Here is a 20394-nt window from a genome sequence, read left to right on the forward strand (position 1 = left end):
ATTAACAACACCGTGTAATTTACCAACAACAGCATTGAATCCGGAATGGATACAATGGGTGAATTCAATTACAACGGACAAAGTAAAATACTACTTTGATCCAGAATTAAAAGAATTGAAAAATCTAGAATATGAAAGAACATTCCCTCTGCCAATCGACATTCTGCCCTTACGACAGTACGCTTGTGTAATCTATACAGACGGACATGCTCAACCCTCCGTTTGGGGAGAACAAGCATACAACCCCACATGTGAGATTACAAAAGAAGTGTGGCGCGGAGATAAACTAAGACCTCTATTAACAAAAACACACTCAGTAGAAACCAATTCAGAACAACAGACTGAAATAATAGCATTGAAAATGGCGCAAATTAATGCAGATCGCGAATTCCCGACACTTATAGTGTCCGATTCGTATTACTGCGTCAAATCATATAACAGCGATTTGCAGAAATGGATTCAAAACGGTAACAAAGATGACACAGGTGCAACAATAAAGCAAAAACTGCTTTGGGAACAAATAGTTCTTTTACAGAAAGAACTACCAAAGACTCACGTGATACATACACTGAGTCATCAACGGGATGGCGTTCACGTTGCAGGGAATTCATTGGCTAAGACAGCCACAGCGGTAGCAATTAAATCGGCTTCCGTAGCTAGAAAAAAGCGTACAATGAAATACATTGACGGTGAAACAGTGCTGGCGGTAAAAACGTCATCAAAAGGCGACTGCTCAGCGCTACCGATCAACTATCCACTCAATTATACATACATAATCGATGCAAACTCCGTCCCTTTTGCTCGAATCCCTGGAGTGGGGGATAGAGTAATTCCAAACATGGACAGGAGAACTTTGTTAATTGCAGACGCACATATGGGCGAGGGTCTCAGACACCTCAAACTAAAAGATTCTCTGGAAGAACTACAATCAGTGTACTGGTGGCCAGGCATGAGCCTGCAGCATCACATTTTTGTAAAAAAATGCCCGGACTGCAACAGAGATCGCAGTGGCGAGAGAAACGGTATACTACCTTGGCGTTTCACTCCAGAAAGGATCAACAGTAAAAAGCAAAGCGTCCGATTAACATATACAGGCTAGTTTCCACTTATAATGTAGATCCCCAGCACTCGGCTGACGTCTGGACTGTTATAAAAGATTTGCGGGTCTTTATCGGCACATACGCAATTGGCATGCTGCATTCTGACCAGGGTCCTGCTTTTAGCTCTCGAGCTTATAAGGAGGCCATGACCAGCATGGGCATTGCATTGCGGTACTCTTGTCCATTTCACCCTGAGGGGAACGGAATTGTAGAAAGAAAAAACCGTGACATAAAGCAATCTATAACAGCAAAGGTATTAGGTTCGGGAGCTGGGTGGGTCAAACATCTAATAAGTGTCCAACGTAGTCTAAATAACCTGCCAAGAAATTCTCTGAGGGGATTCAGTCCGTACGAATTATTGTTTGGAACTAGGATGTTAGTCTTAGATCTTGACAGTCAGACTTCAGTGGTAAAGGAAAAAAGCTTTGATATCAAAGATCGTTTGGCTATTTTGCAGGACTTAAACAAAACAAGAAAAGACCTGAGCAACATAAAGTTGAAACAGCAGCCAACAACCACTGAAGAACCACCACCTGTCCCAGCAAGACCTGTCTGGATTCCAAAAGTCGGGGATCTAGTCAGAGAAAAGATCGCGGTAAAGAAGGAATTTGGGCCTTCTTACAGAAAAGCAGTTCCTGTCTTGTCTATCAACGGGACAAGATCAGTTGTACTACCGCCGCTTGCTGGTAAAAAGGAGAACCGAGTTGTATCCATCGACCTGGTAAAACCACAATCATGTGGCCGATAACAAACAGTAGGCCAAGTGGACTCCCGATAAGTAGTAGAACACCAAGATTTGCTACCAATACAGAGGTCCTAACTAAGAGGCTAATCACATTCGAAACGCCTACAAAAGAACAACAAGGACTATGCAACAATGCAATGGAACTTAGACCTCTGAAAACCCAAATAAAAACATTTAGTAGAGACACACCAACCTACAATGAAGTAACAAACGAATATGCAGGAAACAGTAATCCTGAAGCAATTGGAACAATTGACAGAACTGCATCCGGCTACTTCATAAACTTCGATGATTCCTCTGAAGACCTAAGTGAATCAAAAACACAGCCATCAACAAAAACCTTTAAAGATAAAGCTAAAGAACTTTTGAAACCACTGAAAGAAACATATCTGATTTCTCCATGGATTGAATTTTGGGTGGGATTTGGTGCATTTATCCTCATACTTTGGCTCATCATGGTACTAACTTTGGGACGCTTCATTGAGGGAAAATACGCTAAAATGGACACAGCAAGTCAGAAAATCAACTTGATCCTCAAGCCACACACATCTTCACACGTCGAGAAAAGAGAACTTTCTTCAGTCAACTTCACAGCCAATCCTATACCGGGTGGGGTAGCATGGGACAATACTGACTACGAAATTTATGGTCCGGTTGAGATCCTGAAATATCCACACCAAATTAAGATCTCGTTGAGTGACTTTGTAAAAACAAGCTCATTTGCTGATGATTGGGACTTTGAAAGTATAAATAATATGATGTCTGACTTAGTGATGTCTGCTAAATTTACCAAACATGATTATTTGCAGGGTTCGACTAATTATGATAGTATGTACTGTTACAACCACTATGGTAACCATTTTCTACATAAATCTGCACAACCTAGAAATGTTTTAAATTATAATCAATGGGAACATTGTGCAACCCCTCCAAAAGGAAGCTCAAGAACCTTTTACGACAAATATTCATACTTTTCAGGGTTCAACACAAGTAATGCTGAAACATTTTATTTATTTCAAATTGTCAAATAAGACAGGGACAAAGACCATGCTAACAAACACGAAATTGATATATTCAGACTCATTTTTTGAACACATGAATACTTTTGGTTTTGATTATTGGGACAAAAATGTTGAAGTTAAAAGTGTTTGGGGTACAAAAGAATGGCAAGTACAAGGTATAGAATCATTGTTTAGAGCCTGCATGATCCCAGAACAAATTATATTTTTAAATGACACTGTTCAACAAACCACCTGTCTTGGCTTAGCCAAAATCAAAGACTTAAATAAACCATCTATTCCAAAGCCAACAATGGACAGCAATAGCTCCACAGATGAAGAGATAGACGTAAACTATATATTAAACCAAAACAGAACACATCCTGATTGGAAACAGTGGTTGATCTGGCCCACAGATACTAATAACTGTCAAGACAGATTCCTGAACAAAAAACAGGGGTTCAAATTGACCAGGCCAGACCCTAGATATTCCCAAAGACAACACCCAGGGATAATAACCACCTACAGTGTGGGCAAATTATGCCTTCAATGGCTACAAACTTCCACACTGACAGAAATTAAGCAACACCTAACTTTACTTACTGATGGTGCTGACTTGCGTGATTTCATTATGGGACCGCGCAAACAGCGTCAAAAACGCTTCAAAGCAGCCTCTATATATGCAGCTTACAATGAGGCCTGGAAGGTAACTCAAATTGAGACAGCAGAAAGTATACGGGAAATTGACCGTATTAATTTGGAAAAATCACTTTCTGTAGTGGACAATGGGTTAATGACTCTGTCCTCCAGAATTTTTTCTTTGGACAGCATTGTGTCTTCAGCAATCGACATATCATCGCAAGACTTACTGTTGTTACAACACGGTCAGTCTCAATTGCGTTCTATTGTACAGCTTGGCTGGACGTTACAAAATCTGCGTTCAGGCTATGTGCCTTGGCGTTTAATCAACACAACGTCACTATTCAATATCTTTAACCTTACTGATAAACAAATCAGTATGGCACAGAAAGGGGCTGATTATACAATCCTGAGCATTGAGAAACTCGAGAGATTACCAGTGACAATATCAGAACGACCTGTCAGTGAATGGATAATACATGGGATAATTAATATTCCAATATCAACCTTCAGGTTTCAATACTGCCAAAAATATATACAGGCTGGCATGTACGAAAAATTGGGAAAAGGGTACATTAAGACAACATGGAACTTGCCCTATTCACATGCATGTGTCAGTAATAAAGGACAGAAAGTGTTTCTTAGTGGCAATAATTGTGCGATGTCACTAAGCGGTACACTTCTGTGTAATGGAATTAGTTTGCATGGAGCCTGTGAAGGGAACTCAAATAACCTTTCATGTCACCAGCTAGGCGCACCTGCAACAGAGATAGAACCATTCCTTAAAAGACTCTATAACGGGAGTTACATTCTAATTGTGGATCGCAGATGTTGTAGTCTTATGCCCGGGACTCCTTATCTCGTAACTACGACTGCGAAGGTCATGTGCTGTGGACACTCATTGTTCCCCAGCTCCTTTCCAGACAGGGAGGCAAGGGCATGGCCTAACTTGAAAATTACTTCTATTCGAATAGATACTTTAAGCAGAATGAAAACAGTGCTTCTTCAGACGCCGACCAGACTCACGTCATCAAAAGAAACGTATGATCTCCTAGTCGCAAGGACGACTGCAGAGATTCACTCATTGTTATCAACTAATTCCCCCATACATTTCGCAGAAATCCTGAATGAAATCTTAAATATTTCTGATACCAGTGGAGTCTCAAAAGTATTTAAGACAGTATTTTCGATGGCATTAACACCATTCAAAGCCATACTGGGTATTTTTCCAGATTTCGTCCATTCGATTTTTGGCGGACTTCCCCTCATTTTAGGACTAATTGCAGGAATCCTATTCTTGGTCCTGATATTTCGTTATGGCAAACCGTGTCACAGACAAAACACCTGCGACAAGGGAAGAAACAATCCGAGCCATTGGATACCGGGACCGGATATCAAAAATCCTGGGACTATCCCGGCTTAGAGACCTGAACATGACTTGGTTTCTTTCATTTCGACCAATGTGGCATCGATGTGTTTTACCTGTATTAAGGTGCCTGCTGTGCGGAGAAGAATGCGTGTTGGACACCTGTCTGACGCTAAAATCAGATGCGCCTATGGATGCAGAAACATTGTTGGGTCCGATAAAGGCTCATGCTTTGTGCTGCCCTCAACGGCTACCAATCCTGATGACGGCATTCGTGGAAACTTCACCACTACGATTAAGGGGTAGTGGAGTTCAAGATGAAAGCAGCATCGATCAGGTACGACCTTCTGTCAGCAATACTAATCAAAACGTCAATGGAGACAATCATGCGCACGAATGCATGGTTACACCTTTTTCCGAGTTAGTGGAACTCCCAGGAAGTTGTTGACAGCTTTTTCGACAGTCTAAATGATATGATGTTCTCACCAGAGCAGAAATAGAGACTTTTGAGCAAGCTAGCACACGGCGTTCCAAACACCCTGAATTTGGCCTTCAACTTAATAGCAAAATAACATGAACAATTTTCCCTCCAGTTCACGGACAGCGATTTTTTCAGCAGCCCCTAAATATTTTTACGATTTTTCGGGACACTTATCTTCTGCTTAAAGTAAGAACTATTCTTAGAGAACTAAAATTTCTATTTTTAGAAACTTTATAGACATTAGCTGCCCGCTGGTATGTTCATAATTATTTTTATTCTGTGATGAAATGGTCTCGAACCTTTTTCTTCTGTATTAAGAGCCATTTCATGTGTAAATTCTCATATACCAATTAGCAATAATGTATACATATGCGTGATTACTTTAGCATTATTCTACAGCTTGAGTGCATATAGTACATGTGAATATTTTTTTCCGTATATTACATTATTCGAAATGCATTATATGTATTTTGGGGTGGTAAGGTATACACGATACTCTACAGTATGTTTTACTATGCCTAGATTCGTAAACATGGCCATAGTTAGCGTGGAGTGGGTGTGATGTATTCCTATAGGTTCTGTATCGATCCCCCTATTCCTGACCCTGTTCTGGTTAACAAATTAACTAGCAGCCATCCCATGATGCAGAAACCGTTATCTGATTAAGCCACACTACGGCACAGGAACGTGTTATCTGATTAGGTCATAACGCTTGCCATCTAATTAGACAAGCGATATTCCTCCAGCCCCTGATAAGGCATACGGAGTTCTCAAAACAAATCAAACCTATGACAACCTGGGAAAAACCCTGCGGCCATTGTTTTGATTTCATCGAGAACTTCAGCAAAAGAATGTGCTAACGACCAAGTCGTATGACATCCTTATTGACGTATCTATGTCCATCCTTACGTCAATCTCGGCACCTTACAGGTATAAATATTACCGGTATTGCCTTAAGCAAACACACGCGGTGGTGACGAGATCGGAGCAGCCAGACTTGCCGAAGCCCAGAGCAGAGCAGACCCCGCTGGCGCAGCCCCGCCTTCCTGACGCGCTGAGAACGAGACGCTGCTTTCTCCTGCCGAGAAATCCAGCTCCGGCGCTTCCGGGTAGCCCTCGCAGGCAGCCTGGAATATCGAGACCAGAGACGAGAGATACCATCCCTCATTCATCCTAGATTCCAGGTACAGAACTGGATAACCTCATGCAGAGAATTCTTGAGTCAGTCACTTGGCAAAACAAACTTAACTTAAACTGCTACTTTCTATTCCCGCCCATGTATTAGGCTTAGGTCAGGTACACTGGGGTAGGCGTAGTTAGAAACACCAGTTGAGTACGATTAGTCAAATGTATATGTGTATGTATCTATTTTATCCATTTTAAACCACCTTATGGCTTAGAAACCATATAAATGTTTTTACAGTATTATTTTATACTTCTGCTTTTATTGTATGCACTTTACTTAACCATAAGTATTGCGATAATATCGATCCATTTCTCTTGTATGAGAAAAGAGACTGATCAATAAATAACATCTTTTATTGAACACGCCCGTCTCTTCCTTTTCTCTACAATCTGGTGAGACTAAGAATGCACGTACTGACTGAGTAAAATAAGTTGTCTTTTGTTTTCACACGACTCTAGAGATACACTCTTGATTAGGGGAGAGCAAAGTTGTCATGTTCTATGGTTGTCAGAAACTAAATCCCTTCTTGTCTATCCAGGGAGGTTCAACTCCTCCTTGCCTATTCGAGAAAGTTTCTAGTGAACTCTGAGCTAGCTGGCAAACCCAAAACTTTAAGTCTAATATCGACAGTAGAAGACCTAGTTAACGTCTGGTCTAGGCCTATACTATTGAAGGTATTATTCCAATGCGCAGAGCCTATTGGGATAATAGGAACTACACTACACAGGTGTCTCAAGAAGGCTTCCCTTACCTTGGCCTATACATTACCACAGACGAAACAGCTAGCCTAACCCATAACATCAAATGAGTTGTATTAGGTTTTCAAGAAGATGTTAAGAGATGGAGGAAACTTCCTTGGACGATAATGGGCAGAGCCGCCATGTATAAGATGGTTACACTCCCCAAGTTATTTTATATATTGTAAAACACCTATAGTAAAATCCCAGAGAGCGTTTACCCAACCCTAATGAATTACGTATACTCCAGTGGGACGGCGCGCACCCAAGAGTAGTGTTGCAAACGCTGCAATATAACCCATATAATGGGGGTCTGGCCCTACCGGACATTAGAGCCTACTATAGAGCAGCCCACCTTGTTGTAATCAATGAATGGAACCATGTTGCAAGAGATCACCCCACATATGCATTTGAAAGCCTCCAGTTCCGGTGCCTCACACGACTACACTACATATAAGGGAGTAAAGGTACTAGTCGACTCCTACCAGCTACCCAAAGTGTGTTGAAATCATGGAAAGGAGCTGAGAAACAGATTAAATGAGATATGAAACCCATGAGAGAAACCCCCTTATGGGTAGGAGCAAGACTACCTGAGATTGGGAAGCTCAGAGGCTATGGACTTGGACTTGATAGGGATCTCCAAACTGTGGGACATACTAGAGAAAGGTACCCTTGCACCCTTTAGCACGCTCCAAACTACATATCAATTAAAAGACACTCAAACCTATGCTCATCTCAGACTGAAACATGCCTGGCAGGCAGAGGGACTAGATGCCAGTGTATAACCAGAATTTTCCAGGAAAAAATGCCAACCAAGGTCATTTCATTGACATACAGATCACTGATTAACAATATGCCTGACAAATTAAGGTCACTTAGAACCAAATGGGAGTTCACTACAGGCTTAATGAAAGACATTGACTGGGAGGCTGCCCTCATGCATCCACGCCAAGTGGCAATAAAGCAAATGTTACGCCTCATACAATACAAGATCTTACATAGGACTTACTGGGACAGAGCCAGACTGCACACATAGGAAGAGCAGAAACCCCAGACTGTCTTAGATGCCGACAAGAACGAGGCACATTTAAACATACCCTATGGGAATGCAGTAAAATTAAAGTATACTGGAACAAGATACTGGGGGATCTGAACAACATATATGTGGCACAACTTGAGTTAGAGGCCAAATACGTTCTGCTGGGTATCCCCACGGAGATCGATCTACAACGTAGCAAGCTCATGCTGGCCAATTTGGGACTAGTAGTGGCTAAGAGGGACATACCCCGATATTGAGGTGTCCACCAACTTCCAACACTTAATGGAGAGTCAGTTTAGATTTATATATGGTAGCAGAAATAATAATATATAAAGCATGGGGCTGCCCGTGCAAATTCTGAAAGATCTGGGCTCCATGGATAGACTACTACGGGCTAGAAATCGGAGCTGGAGAGGATGGAACGGGCTTGCAAAAGAGAGATCGGTGATAGAGTTATGATAATCCCTGTACCCGACCTTTTGCCGATAGATGAAGATAATCCATATGTAATCCTCAGTTAATTTAAATGTATGAAGATGGATTTTATTGTTTTTTTTTCCCTTAGAGAATACCATCGCCGCTATTCAAGTCCTAAGTAATGTGATGATGTTTTGCATTCTGTATATTTTGTGTATCCACGGTTTCTCTGGTAATATTGCTAATAAAAAGATTTTTTTTAAAAAAAGTGGTGGAATCATTTCTGCATCTTGTCCCAAACCCAAGTTAGCAGAAATAATATTTTATTCTGAAGTTCTGTTTTTCACACAAAGTACCGCTGTAGCCCTTCACAGTGAAAACAGCTTTTAGGGGCTAGTCATTGTAGGTCCATACCAACACTAAATTTCTGCACTCAGCACTTTTAAATACCAGGCACCCTACTTTGTGGGCTACAAGGCCTACTTAGAGGCGAGTTATTTCATATTTAGAAGGATGTTTCCTTCGTGCCAAAAAGGGTTATTTTGACAGGTTCGCTTGCAGGTTTAAAAGCTACAGGAGTCAGCCAGCACAAGTACTCCATGTTTTCTTTGACAGCCTAATAAGGGCACAACCATGCCACTGGTGTATTTACCTGCACTGTAGCCTTATGGGAAAGTGAAATCCACCAATTAGGAGTTAGCCAACCGGTCATGTTTAAGGGGTAAGCACATACATCTGGGCCTGGACAGCAGTGTGTAAGAACTTAAAAACGAGAAACTTCGGTGCAGAAAAAAATGGGTGTGAATACAAGCAAGAAGAGGTATTTTCTCACACTTTCTTTTTCTTTCTGGTTTCGCAGTTCACAGTAATAAAGTCTAACTGTACAAAACACAAAAGAAAGAACAACAAATACACTGGTCAGTTGGTGAATGATGCATTCCACCCCACTCAGCGTTTTCCGCTCACCTCACCATTGTAGTCTAATTACTTCTCAAAGAACCATATCAATGCGTTACTTTTAACCTCGCAGTTGCACTCTGTCCATGTGTGGGTCCTGCTTGATTAATCAGTATTCATTTAAAATTGTTAACTTGTTAAGCATTTATCCTGTAATGGTCAACTAATAGGCATGTTTATGGGTCCCTCCCATTGTCGTCCATGTTCCTATACCCTTAATAGGGACACCGTTTTCCCTGCGGAGATGTGAGAACTGCTTTGTGCCTCGACTGAGATATTAGCAATGCACAAGTTGTTTTCCTATCCCTTTCACTAACTGGACCACAGAGGCAAAAGAGCAAAATAACCAATTCCTCCCAGCCTCCCGTGGACACATTATTCCCTCTTGTCTATTCATGTTTTCCACTAACAGCTTGTATGTGTGACCACAATTTTTTTTACCATCCTTTAACTTACAGCAGACATAAAATTTCACCCAGTTACTTTCTTTGGAGCACACTTTACTGCCCAGATTTTGCACTTATATTGCTTACAATTTTCTCTGAGTGAAAGCAACGGAGGACCACTTGTAACAGGCCTTAGATATGAATGCAAGCATTCTTCTGGTAAGTTCATTTTTGTGTTGCTTTCCCTTAACTCTCCATTGAACCATATATCAAGGTCAGGGGGTGACTGCTTGGTGAGAATTCTTGGTCTCCAGGATTTTTAAGTGCAGCACTTTGGGTGAAACACAGAGTTCGGTTTTTTGAAGCATTTATTAATTGAGTACTAAGAGTACAATTCTAAACGTCATTCTTGACTTTATTATCAAGAGTTTAACAACAACATCAGGAAATATTTCCTAGACAACATAGAAAAGTTACTTAGACACAAAATGTTAAATAAGAAAGAGTAAGCCCTTAGCCAGTACTAAGTAACTTAAGAATACCAATGGTAGGGGGGTGTGGCCAGGCGCCGATGAAGATGGCCGCCTATCGAGAGAGTTCGGCCGAAGCAGACGTTGTCCCCGAGGATATCCGCTAAGCATCCGCTCCAGGGTGCCATTATCCAGGTGCCCCAGAACCCCTCAGCGGTGCGCTCCAGGCACAATCTTTTCCTGGGTCTCGGCTCCCCCTTGGGCCGGAGTTAGACCCCCGGGACGGCGGCGGCCGAGAGAGTGAGGGCCGCGATGGAGCCCGGAAGCCGCGAGGCACGACACCCTGAGGCCCCGGCTCGAGGCCTTGCAGCGGTGGTGGCGTCTGCTGCGGCCTGCTCGGGGCGGCGCCTTCACAATACGGAGCTCCAGGGAGCCTGGTGGTGAGTGATCCGGCGGCCCACGTCGGCTCTGTCCAGTGCAGAGAAGGCCCTGCCCACCGGAGGCGCAGAGGGGGCCGGGTGAAAAACACCGCGGTCATCTACCGATTATAAACCCCTGCCGGGGCCTGAACTGTGGGGCACCTCAATCAGCAGCGGAGCCGGACTGGGCAGCCAGTCACATCCAGTGTGATCTGCTCTTCAGGGGGCCTAAGAGGTGCCCGGGGCTTCGGCGAGGCGCTGGCCCCTGAGGCGCCGCGCCGTCTGAGCGTGCAGCGAGGCCGGGTAGACGTCACATCGGCGGCGGTCCCCCTAGGGCACATTGTTGGCCAGTCAACGGACCCCAGGAGGCGGCCATGACTGGACGGGCCCTGCCGGAGGCATCAAGTGAGTGGCGGTGAGAGTCTGGGCCCGGTGCAGCAGTGAGGTGTCCCGATGGGGGGAGTGCTGCCCATGGGCTCTGGCCGGAAGTGTATGTGCCGATCTGCGGTGAGGGGCCCACGCGACTTTCCAGAAGGGTGGTGTACCTAGCGTCTGCGCATCCGCCCCTGACATCGCTTGCGGTGGGCCTGGAGGGGCTTGACGGCCCTTAGGAGTGGCACGGACGGAGCGCAAGGCCGGGTGGCGGCGTGTCTGAGGGTGCCTCGGCCTCAGCGGCCAGTCTAGGAGTGTGCTACCGGGCAAACTGCATTGATAGACGGACATCCAGTAGTGCTGCGCCAGGAGCGCCCCTGACGGCACTCAACTGTCTACAAAAGGGTTGTGGTTCCCGGCGTGCCACGGGGACGAAGACAGACGCGTGCTGTGATTTGAACTCTGTGCTTGTACTTCCTCAGGGATCCAACACGTCGTGTGGTGTACCACGAGGTCAGAGCACTCCACTGCCATGAGGCCCAAGGGGATCGCCAATACCCAAACTAACAAGCTGGACAAGTATGCGGTACCACTGGGACAGGGACAGGCAGGAAGTGCGACTGACGACCAGGCAAGCCAAAAGGAGCCGATCCAGGCGTTGGGCACCAACCTGGAAACCAAAATGAACAAGATCTCCATAGAAGTGAAACTCCTCCGCACGGACCTGGGCAAGACCACGGAGAGATCCAAAGCCAAAGAATCTGAGATAAAAGCGATTCAAACCTCTTCGAAAGTATTGGAAGGCCGGGTGAACGAATTGGTGCACCAGCACCGCCAAATGGCCCTCAGGCTCGAGGACCAGGAAAGAAGGGAAAGAAGAGCAACATTCGAGTGGTGGGAGTGCGGGAGGGAACGGAGGGGCCCAGCGTAGAGCTGTTCTTCGAGGACCTTATCCTCGCTCATCTCAAACCAAAGCGTCTGTCTAATATCTTCACAGTTGAGCGGGCTCATCGTGCGCTGGTCCCTAAACCCAAGCCGGGGGCGCCACCCAGGACTATCATCGCTAAAATCCTGAACTATAGGGACCGTGACGCTATCCTCCAAGCGGTGAGGCAGAAAGGCGACCTACACCATGAAGGGGCAGTGATCCGCTTCTTCCCCGACTTCCCACTACAAGTCCAGCAGGAACGGGGATCCTTTGTGGGAGTGAAGGCGGCGCTCCGTGAACGCGCGTCAAATACATGATGTTTTTTACAGCCAAATTGAAGGTCATCGTGGGAGGCAAATCCCTGTTCTTCACCTCACCAGCGGAGGTCCAGAGCTGGCTTGATAGAACATCACCACCCGAGCAATTGCAGCAGGAAAACGGCGCATTGAGGGAGAATCGGGTCGCCTCACCAGGGTCCACTGCGGACAGATCAGAGGTGGATCTCCAGAGCCAACAGTCATGGCGGTCCAGATCGGCTAGCCCCAAGTGGGGGTCTCTCCGGGACAATGCAGGTCGCTGAGGGCGGTGTACACAGGATACGGACCCTGCTGAACTGTAATGTATAATAACATTTGGGGACCGCTGGTGCTTGTCTCTGTTAATTAGCTGAATGTTCCTCTGCCTAGTACTTTCCTGATTATGTAAGTCTGTCTGGGGCACTGCACGGTTGGGGGGAACTGGAACGGTGGGGGGGACCGGGTTAGGCGGCGGCCAGAGCTGGGGCCGGCACACTTTCCTCCGGCAGGAGTTCTTGCGGGAGGGGGCGGTCTACTTCACTCCCGGGTTGGGGTTGGGCGAAAGGCGCTCTGCTAATTGGGGTTGTGGGTAGTTTGAAGCCTACAGAGCAGCGAGCAGGGAGGGGTGAGGTGTGGGTAGAGGGAGGTGAGTCCCGTTGGACAGGAAGGACGATTGGGGTCCGGTTGTTGGGGTCAGGGAGGACTGGGGGGGTGGGGGGGTGGGAAGCTGGGGGAGGGGGAAGGAGGGGGGCAGAGGGGGGGTAGTCTGGAATGGACTCATCAGAAATGTATGAACATTTATTTGCAGAATGTTGGGGACTGGGGGATTCAGGGAAGGTGGGGGGGGGGGGAGTTTGGTTTGGTCACACCAGAAACGTACATACAGAGTCATGAGATGCACCAGAGTACACAGGGCTGTTTCCTCAGTTAGGAGTGGGTATGGCTAAAAGATGGGATAAGAGCCTCAAGGTATTGAGCTGGAATGTCAATGGGTTGGGGGACAAGCTTAAACGAACCATAGTATTGCAACTTGTTAAACGTCATCTCCCAGATGCTGTACTGCTGCAGGAAACCCACTTATTGGGTAATACGTGCCATGCACTGAATAGAAGGGGATACTCCTTGGCGGTCCACTCAGGCTTCACCTCAAGGTCCCGGGGGGTGGGAATCCTTCTCTGTCGTAATTTCCCCCTCCTCATTGACCACACTGATCCACAGGGTCGCTTTGCGGATTTATCAGGGAAGTGGGAGGGACGTAGACTAAACCTTGTATCAACCTATATCCCGCCAGGCCTACAAACCCAGTCATACCGAGACCTGGGCAGGCTTCTCCTTTCCCTCCCTGACGGCAACTCTTGGTGGGGGGCGACTTTAACGCTGTTGTTTCAGGAGATCTGGACAGGCACCCGCCCAGGGACATAACGCCAATGGCTGGCTGACTTTAAAGGGGCCTTTGGCCTGGCTGATAACTGGCGTCTTAAACACCAGACGGACAAACAATACACCTTCTGTTCGGGCCCACACCGCTCTTTTTCCCACTTGGACTACATTCTTACCCCCATGCATCAGGACATCACGCACTTAGCCAGGGGTATCTCGGATCACACCCCACTGGTGGCCCACCTCACGATCGGGAACGGACGTGAGGGGTGCATTGCGCCTATCAACGCCTGGTATCTTCGTAATGACGATCTTAGAAAGACGCTCACTCTCTCAATAGACCGCTACTTCGAGAGTAATGACGGATCTGTGGAATCCGCGGTGGTGTTGTGGGAGGCCTTCAAGACCGTTCTCAGAGGGGAGGCCTTGTCAGCAATCGCCGGCTGGCGCAAGGACAGGGAGGCGCATATGGTGACTATTGAGACCGACCTCAATGCATTTGAACAGGCAGCACAGACTGATGGGGACCCCAGAACTAATTACCGGCTGAAACTCAAGATGGCAGAGTATAGGGATCTGGCCAAGGAAGCGACAAAAACTTTAGCCAGAGACAGGGAAGGCAGAATATACGACCAAGGCGATAAGGCGGGTAAGCTCATTGCTTGGCTCGACAAGAAACAGCAGGCGAATTAAGTAGTGGCCGATCTTAAGACCGCATCCGGAGCCACTGTCACTGAACCCTGTGAAATAGTCACCGAATTTGCACGGCACTTTAAGAAGGTATATAGTAGGGGTCCGACCGCCCGGAGGAGGACTCTGTGGCATTGCTGGCCGATATTCAGATGCCAGCGCTTTCTATAGTCTAGCGCCAAACCCTGGAGGCGCCCCTCACCACAGCAGAGCTGGAGCGGGCTATTAAAGATCTTCGCCCAGGCAAAGCCCTGGGGCCTAATGGCCTCCCGATCGAGCTTTACAAGCTCAAGCCCGACAGTCTTTACCCCTACCTCAAACGAATGTTCGAGTAAAGCAAGGAAAGGGGAGTACTGCCGCGAGATCAGCGTTTGGCTACAATTGTGGCCATCCCGAAAGAAGGGAAACCGAGAGATACTTGCACCTCCTACAGGCCCATATCTTTGCTAAACGCAGAGCCTAAAATATTGGCCAAAGTCCTTGCCAATAGGCTGCAGCCAGTCTTGAATACCCTGGTCCACCCTGATCAGTCGGGCTTTATGCCCCACCGAAACACAGCACTCAACCTCCGGCGCCTTAATGGAGTTATGGGGAGATGTCACACTATTCAGGAGGACGCAGTAGTGGTGTCACTCGATGCCACAATGGCGTTCGATACGCTGGAATGGCCCTATACGATTGCAGTGCTTCGAAAACTAGGCTTTGGCCCGAGCTTCATCGAATGGGTGCGGTTCCTCTATTCAGAGCCTCTGGCCCAAGTCACCGTTAATAATAAAACCTCTGAGGCTTTCGCTCTTGAGAGAGGGACGCGGCAGGGATGTCCCCTCTCCCCTCTCCTGTTCGCCCTTTCTCTTGAGCAACTAGCCGCGTGGATCAGACAGGATGTGTCTTTAAAGGGGCTTAGGTGGGCTGACGGGTGGGAGGACAGGATCTCGCTCTACGCAGACGACATCCTCCTTTACCTCTCGCGACCCCGGAGGTCGCTTTTGGTGGCCCTGGACATCTTCACTAATTTTGGGAAGAACTCAGGCTACAGCATTAACTGGAGCAAATCTCTCCTCTACGTCCTCCACGGAGACCCCCTGGTAATTCCCAGAGACTGCCCAATTCAGGTGGTCACGGAAGGATTCCAATATCTGGGGATTTTCATTTCCAAAGATAAAACCACCATGTACGAGAGTAATGTTCTGCAAACCCCTACAGCGGCTTAAACGAGACTCAGTGGCGTGGCAAAAACTCCCGCTGACCCTGCTGGGCCGGGCGGCACTTTTTAAAATGATGGTGTTGCCTCGCTTCCTCTACGCCCTACAAAACTACCCTGACCTGGTACCGCAGTCATATTTTGCAGCCGTAGAGGCCGCACAGATAGACCTCCTTTGATCTGGTACACCCAGAATATCCTTGCAGAAATTAGCACTGGGATGGTTCGACGGGGGGGGAATAGCACTCCCGGACATCCGTAAGTACTACTGGGCAGCACACCTTTCGGCCGTTAACCAGGGTGCGTACTGCGACGGTAACGACCCAGGATATGGCATGGACAGGTGGCTCCTTCCCGGGGGGAATTTTGAGGCGGCGCTGTATTCAAGGCCCGGTAGGTACAGGCTCACAGGGCCAACTCAGCATTCGGTTCAATTGTGGCACATCGTTCAGCGAACTCTGGGATGGTTCAACACTCCCCTTTGGGTCTCCGAGAAGCTAGGCAATCTGGGCCGCACCAAGGGGTTCCGAAACTGGGACCTACTTGGCATCTCCCAAGTTGGAGACCTATGGGGTTCGGATGGGGTCAAGCTCTTTACTTCACTGCAAAACACGTACGAACTTGCGCAAACGGAATATTTTAGATACCTGCAGGTCAGGCACTCCCTTCAGAAGAACATTCCACCCGGTACCACACCCCCGAAGGCCTCCCCTCTGGAGGATAGGCTGCTGGACGGTCATCTTCCGGAACATGCGATTTCCCTCACATATAAAAAAACTGATCAACAACTCCCCAGACCCGCTTTTGGCTCTCAAACTTAAGTGGGAGGCTGACGGATTAGAGATTGATGAGGAGGAGCGCGCTTGCCCCCCCCCCCCCTAAGGAGGTAGCCATATCGTCCAGGTTGAGACTCATCCAGCTCAAGATATTACATCGGGTTTATATCTCGTGCACTAGGTTGAAGCTTATGGGACGCAGTGATGGGGGTCTTTGCAGGAGGGGATGTGGGAGGTGGGAACCTTCCTACACATACTGTGGGAGTGCCCAGTGTTGCAGACCTACTGGAAGCGAGTGCTCCGTTGCATGCAAGAAGTGTGGGGGGGTAGAGCTACCAATGGAGGCTAACAGATGCCTATTAAATGTGTCGGAGCTACCAGCGAAAGGGTGGTTATGGGTCACGCTGGGGCAAACAGTAGCGAAGCGGAATATTGCTAGAATGTGGGGGGTGGTCGCGCCTCCGAAGATCAGCGACTGGAAAAAGGACATGGACTAGTGCATGCTCCAGGAAAAGACTGTATATATAGCAAGGGGGTGCCCCAAGAAGTGGGAGGCGGTGTGGTCTAGTTGAACGAGTATAGGGGCAACATCTGTGAGCCCCCTCAACCCCGGCAAACAAACAGGGAGGCAGTATTGTAAGTTGTTTTTATAACAAGCTGATGTAGTCACTCCAATAATGATGGTGATTGAAGACTCTGAATTTTATGGTGCATTGTAACAACTGTATAGTTCAAATGTGATGACCAACGCTGGTTCCTAAGCTGTTAATAAAAAGATTTTAAAAAAACCAAAGGAATACCAATGGTAGAGGAAGTGGTACACATAGCATAACAAGACAATGGGAGTAAATGCATGGATCGGCACATTGGGTAACAGGAGTTGAGCTAGTGTAGGTATCAATGACAATTAAAGACAGGAGTCTTGTGTATATTATATATATTGATTAAACCTTAAGTGGCGAGGCAGGGTGACTGGGATGTTGTAGGCTATCCGTGTTGCTTCAAGCAACCAACCTCAGAGTTTATTTTTAATATAATGAGCTGCTGACATCAATAACTATCACTGGTTCTCTGTTAATAGGAGCGATTTCCATTCCTTAGGATCTTGCTCAAAGACGTTTTCTTATTTATCTGCTTCATCTGATGAAGACCATTAACATTTTCTATGCCATGGACTACATTTGTCTGCATGGACACATTTTCAACATAGAACTCCTGCTCTTGGTTATCACTTTCTGGCCTGTAGCCCATCTCAAAATCCACAACGGAAGGTAATAACTTTGTTGATACTACAGTATAGTCTAACATAGAAGCTCTATACTTTGAGATATTGGTAAACTTGACTGGGCAATCTGATGGATAATGGCCAGTCTAAATGTAGGGCAAAAGGAAGAAGGGTGCCATGTGGATTACACCCAAGTTCCCCAGATTGGGAACCTAATATTGAGATATCCTCGTAGGCAGATACAGTCTGCAATCCATTCTTAATTAACATTACTTTGAGGGAAGTTTAAATTAAAATCACCAGTTATGAAAAACTGCAAAAACATACTGCAGTTTGAAATCTGCAATCACTAAAACCAGACATTTACCATGACTTTGTTTTGTTTTGGGGAGGGGCTGACACAAAAATTCATGTTTACAATGTTAGCATCAAACACACAAAAGTTGATGTGGGGAATTTTTGCAATAAGTCTAACCACTGGCAATCACTCAAGATAGCATTCAAATCCATTGTTCTTTTGCCCACCATGCCACTTCGGTTTGAACACAACCATATGCAGATTAGTTTTGACCCTGCTCCAATAGGTGCAGTCCAGCCCGAACGGTCATGCCAGGTCCTCCCAGACCCAAAAGACAAGCAACCCAAGACCGGTTTCTCCGTGACATGCACTTGTCAGTCTGATGGAGCTTGGTTCCAGTGGCATAGAGAGCACGGAACCCTCCTCTGGGCATACTCTTACCAATTTGGGCGAAACATAAAAGACACAAAGGGTGATGGGAGGATTGCGTGCAATAAGTCTGGTGTTCTGGTTCAGAAAATATCAGAAGAAAGCACTTCAAATGTGTTCTAGAGAATACCACGTTAAAAAGTATTTTAAAGTGCTACTTAAGTATCAAGTCTGTGCCTTTGCAGAACCTTTAAAACATGAAAAATTGACCAGTATTTCTCTCTGAGAAGGGTGGCAAGTACGGTTGCTAAACGGCACGTTTTTTTCCAGCTTGACGGGTAATGTCCCAGCTGGTACAAAAATTACGAAGATCACATAGGTTAACAGAAACACTGCTGGTGTCACAGGTCACAAAATGTCAGTGCTTCAATTTCCAATACTATAAAATAGGATAAATAGTATGCACAGTATCTGATACATGAACTTAACCGAGCTATACAGAGACAAGTTAGGTACATTTTAAGACAAGACAGCATTAGAGAAAATGGTAAAACTAGGTATGCGACAGTAGGAAGTTTGAAGCTCACTTGCAATGGGCTCTAGTGTAGTTTCAAAAGCGCATTTCTGTACATGAAAGCCTAAAAAGGGCAGCACACAAGCTCTCTCCAAAGAAAAACCCCAATTGGAGCGAGGGATCATAAAAGCACTGACAAAGTTGACAATGTAATTCCTTATTTGCTCAAGTAGTGGAAATAAATCTCAAGTTTTTCAAATTCTAGGGACATTTCAAGTAGGTTGTCATTTATTAAATACATTTAAAGTTAAGCTAAACATTCGAAACAGACATATTTTAAGATCAGCATAGACAAAGGGTTCTAGATACATACTGAATTTGTCTTTCCAGGAAGTCGACTCCAATGGTTTTCTTGTAGTCCTTGGTGAAAATGCCTTTGCAGTATCGCTGAATCATGCTAGATTTCCCAACTGCACCATTGCCAACCACCACCACCTTGATGGCGACCTCCATATCCTCTTCCAGCATGACTGCAGCAAAGTGCTGATAAACAATGCAAACAGGCTTGTCCTCGCTTACAATAAGTCTTTTATTTATTTTTCTGCAAACAAATGTTAAGAGATTACATAACATTAAAAAGCCAAGTTTTGTTTTCTTTTTTCTTTGTATATTTTACTACAACATTAACTACAAACTGCCAAGTAAGAGAACTATACCAGTTAATGGGAATAAAGATGCAGATTGTCATACCTTAATAGACTTGCAACTGTTTCTAGTCTTTTTTACATAAATGTTTTTTATTGGGATTTTATTAAACATATAACAGAAAGCATTTGATACAGAAACCCAAGAAACATTAACAGGCAGGCAGGAACTTTAACTACAACCAAGATAAACATCTCAGTGGAAAGCTGGTGACAACCCACGGGGTACATCTTGCATGCATTTTTATAATTTTAATTATATGGTCTAGAATCAAAGATCACTTCCTCCCTCCTCCACTCTGTACAGTTATTCATTTGACCGTATATGTCCCTGAATTGCATTATTTGTATCATCATTTCTCAGACCGTAGTATTTCTTCTATCTCCCCTAGATTTTGCCACCTTTGTTAAGGCAGCCCTCTGCTCTAAAAAAAAGCAAAAAAACAACACTTTCTTGCCCCCTATACACCAGTCCATCCATGCTAGCCACGGTCTTTTTGTCAGCATTTGTAGGGATGCCCAAACTATAAGCATAAAAATGCCTTCTTCCCTGCCACACATCCGAAGCTCCGGCATCTGGGCCCCACACATTTTGTGGAGTCTGCTTCTATCATAATACACACTGTGTAGGACCTAAAACTGGATCAAACACAACTTTGCCCTCATGGCTACCTGTCTGTGGTGAGTGAGGGCGGCATCTT

At 45.8% G+C, this 20394-nt stretch overlaps 1 protein-coding gene across 2 annotated transcripts in view; it reads right to left on the bottom strand.

The window, feature by feature from the left end:
* The window catches only part of RAB23 (RAB23, member RAS oncogene family), a 548767-nt gene that overhangs the window by 438722 nt on the left and 89651 nt on the right, over positions 1-20394 (bottom strand). For both annotated transcript variants that reach the window (XM_078647984.1, XM_078647983.1), the window contains exon 2: positions 19363-19590. In XM_078647984.1, coding sequence (XP_078504110.1) covers positions 19363-19517 — 155 coding nt within the window. In that variant the 5' untranslated portion in view covers positions 19518-19590. The remainder of the gene's footprint in view (positions 1-19362; positions 19591-20394) is intronic.

The sequence above is a fragment of the Lissotriton helveticus genome, chromosome 6 (assembly GCF_964261635.1).
Source record: "Lissotriton helveticus chromosome 6, aLisHel1.1, whole genome shotgun sequence".
Taxonomy (NCBI): domain Eukaryota; kingdom Metazoa; phylum Chordata; class Amphibia; order Caudata; family Salamandridae; genus Lissotriton; species Lissotriton helveticus.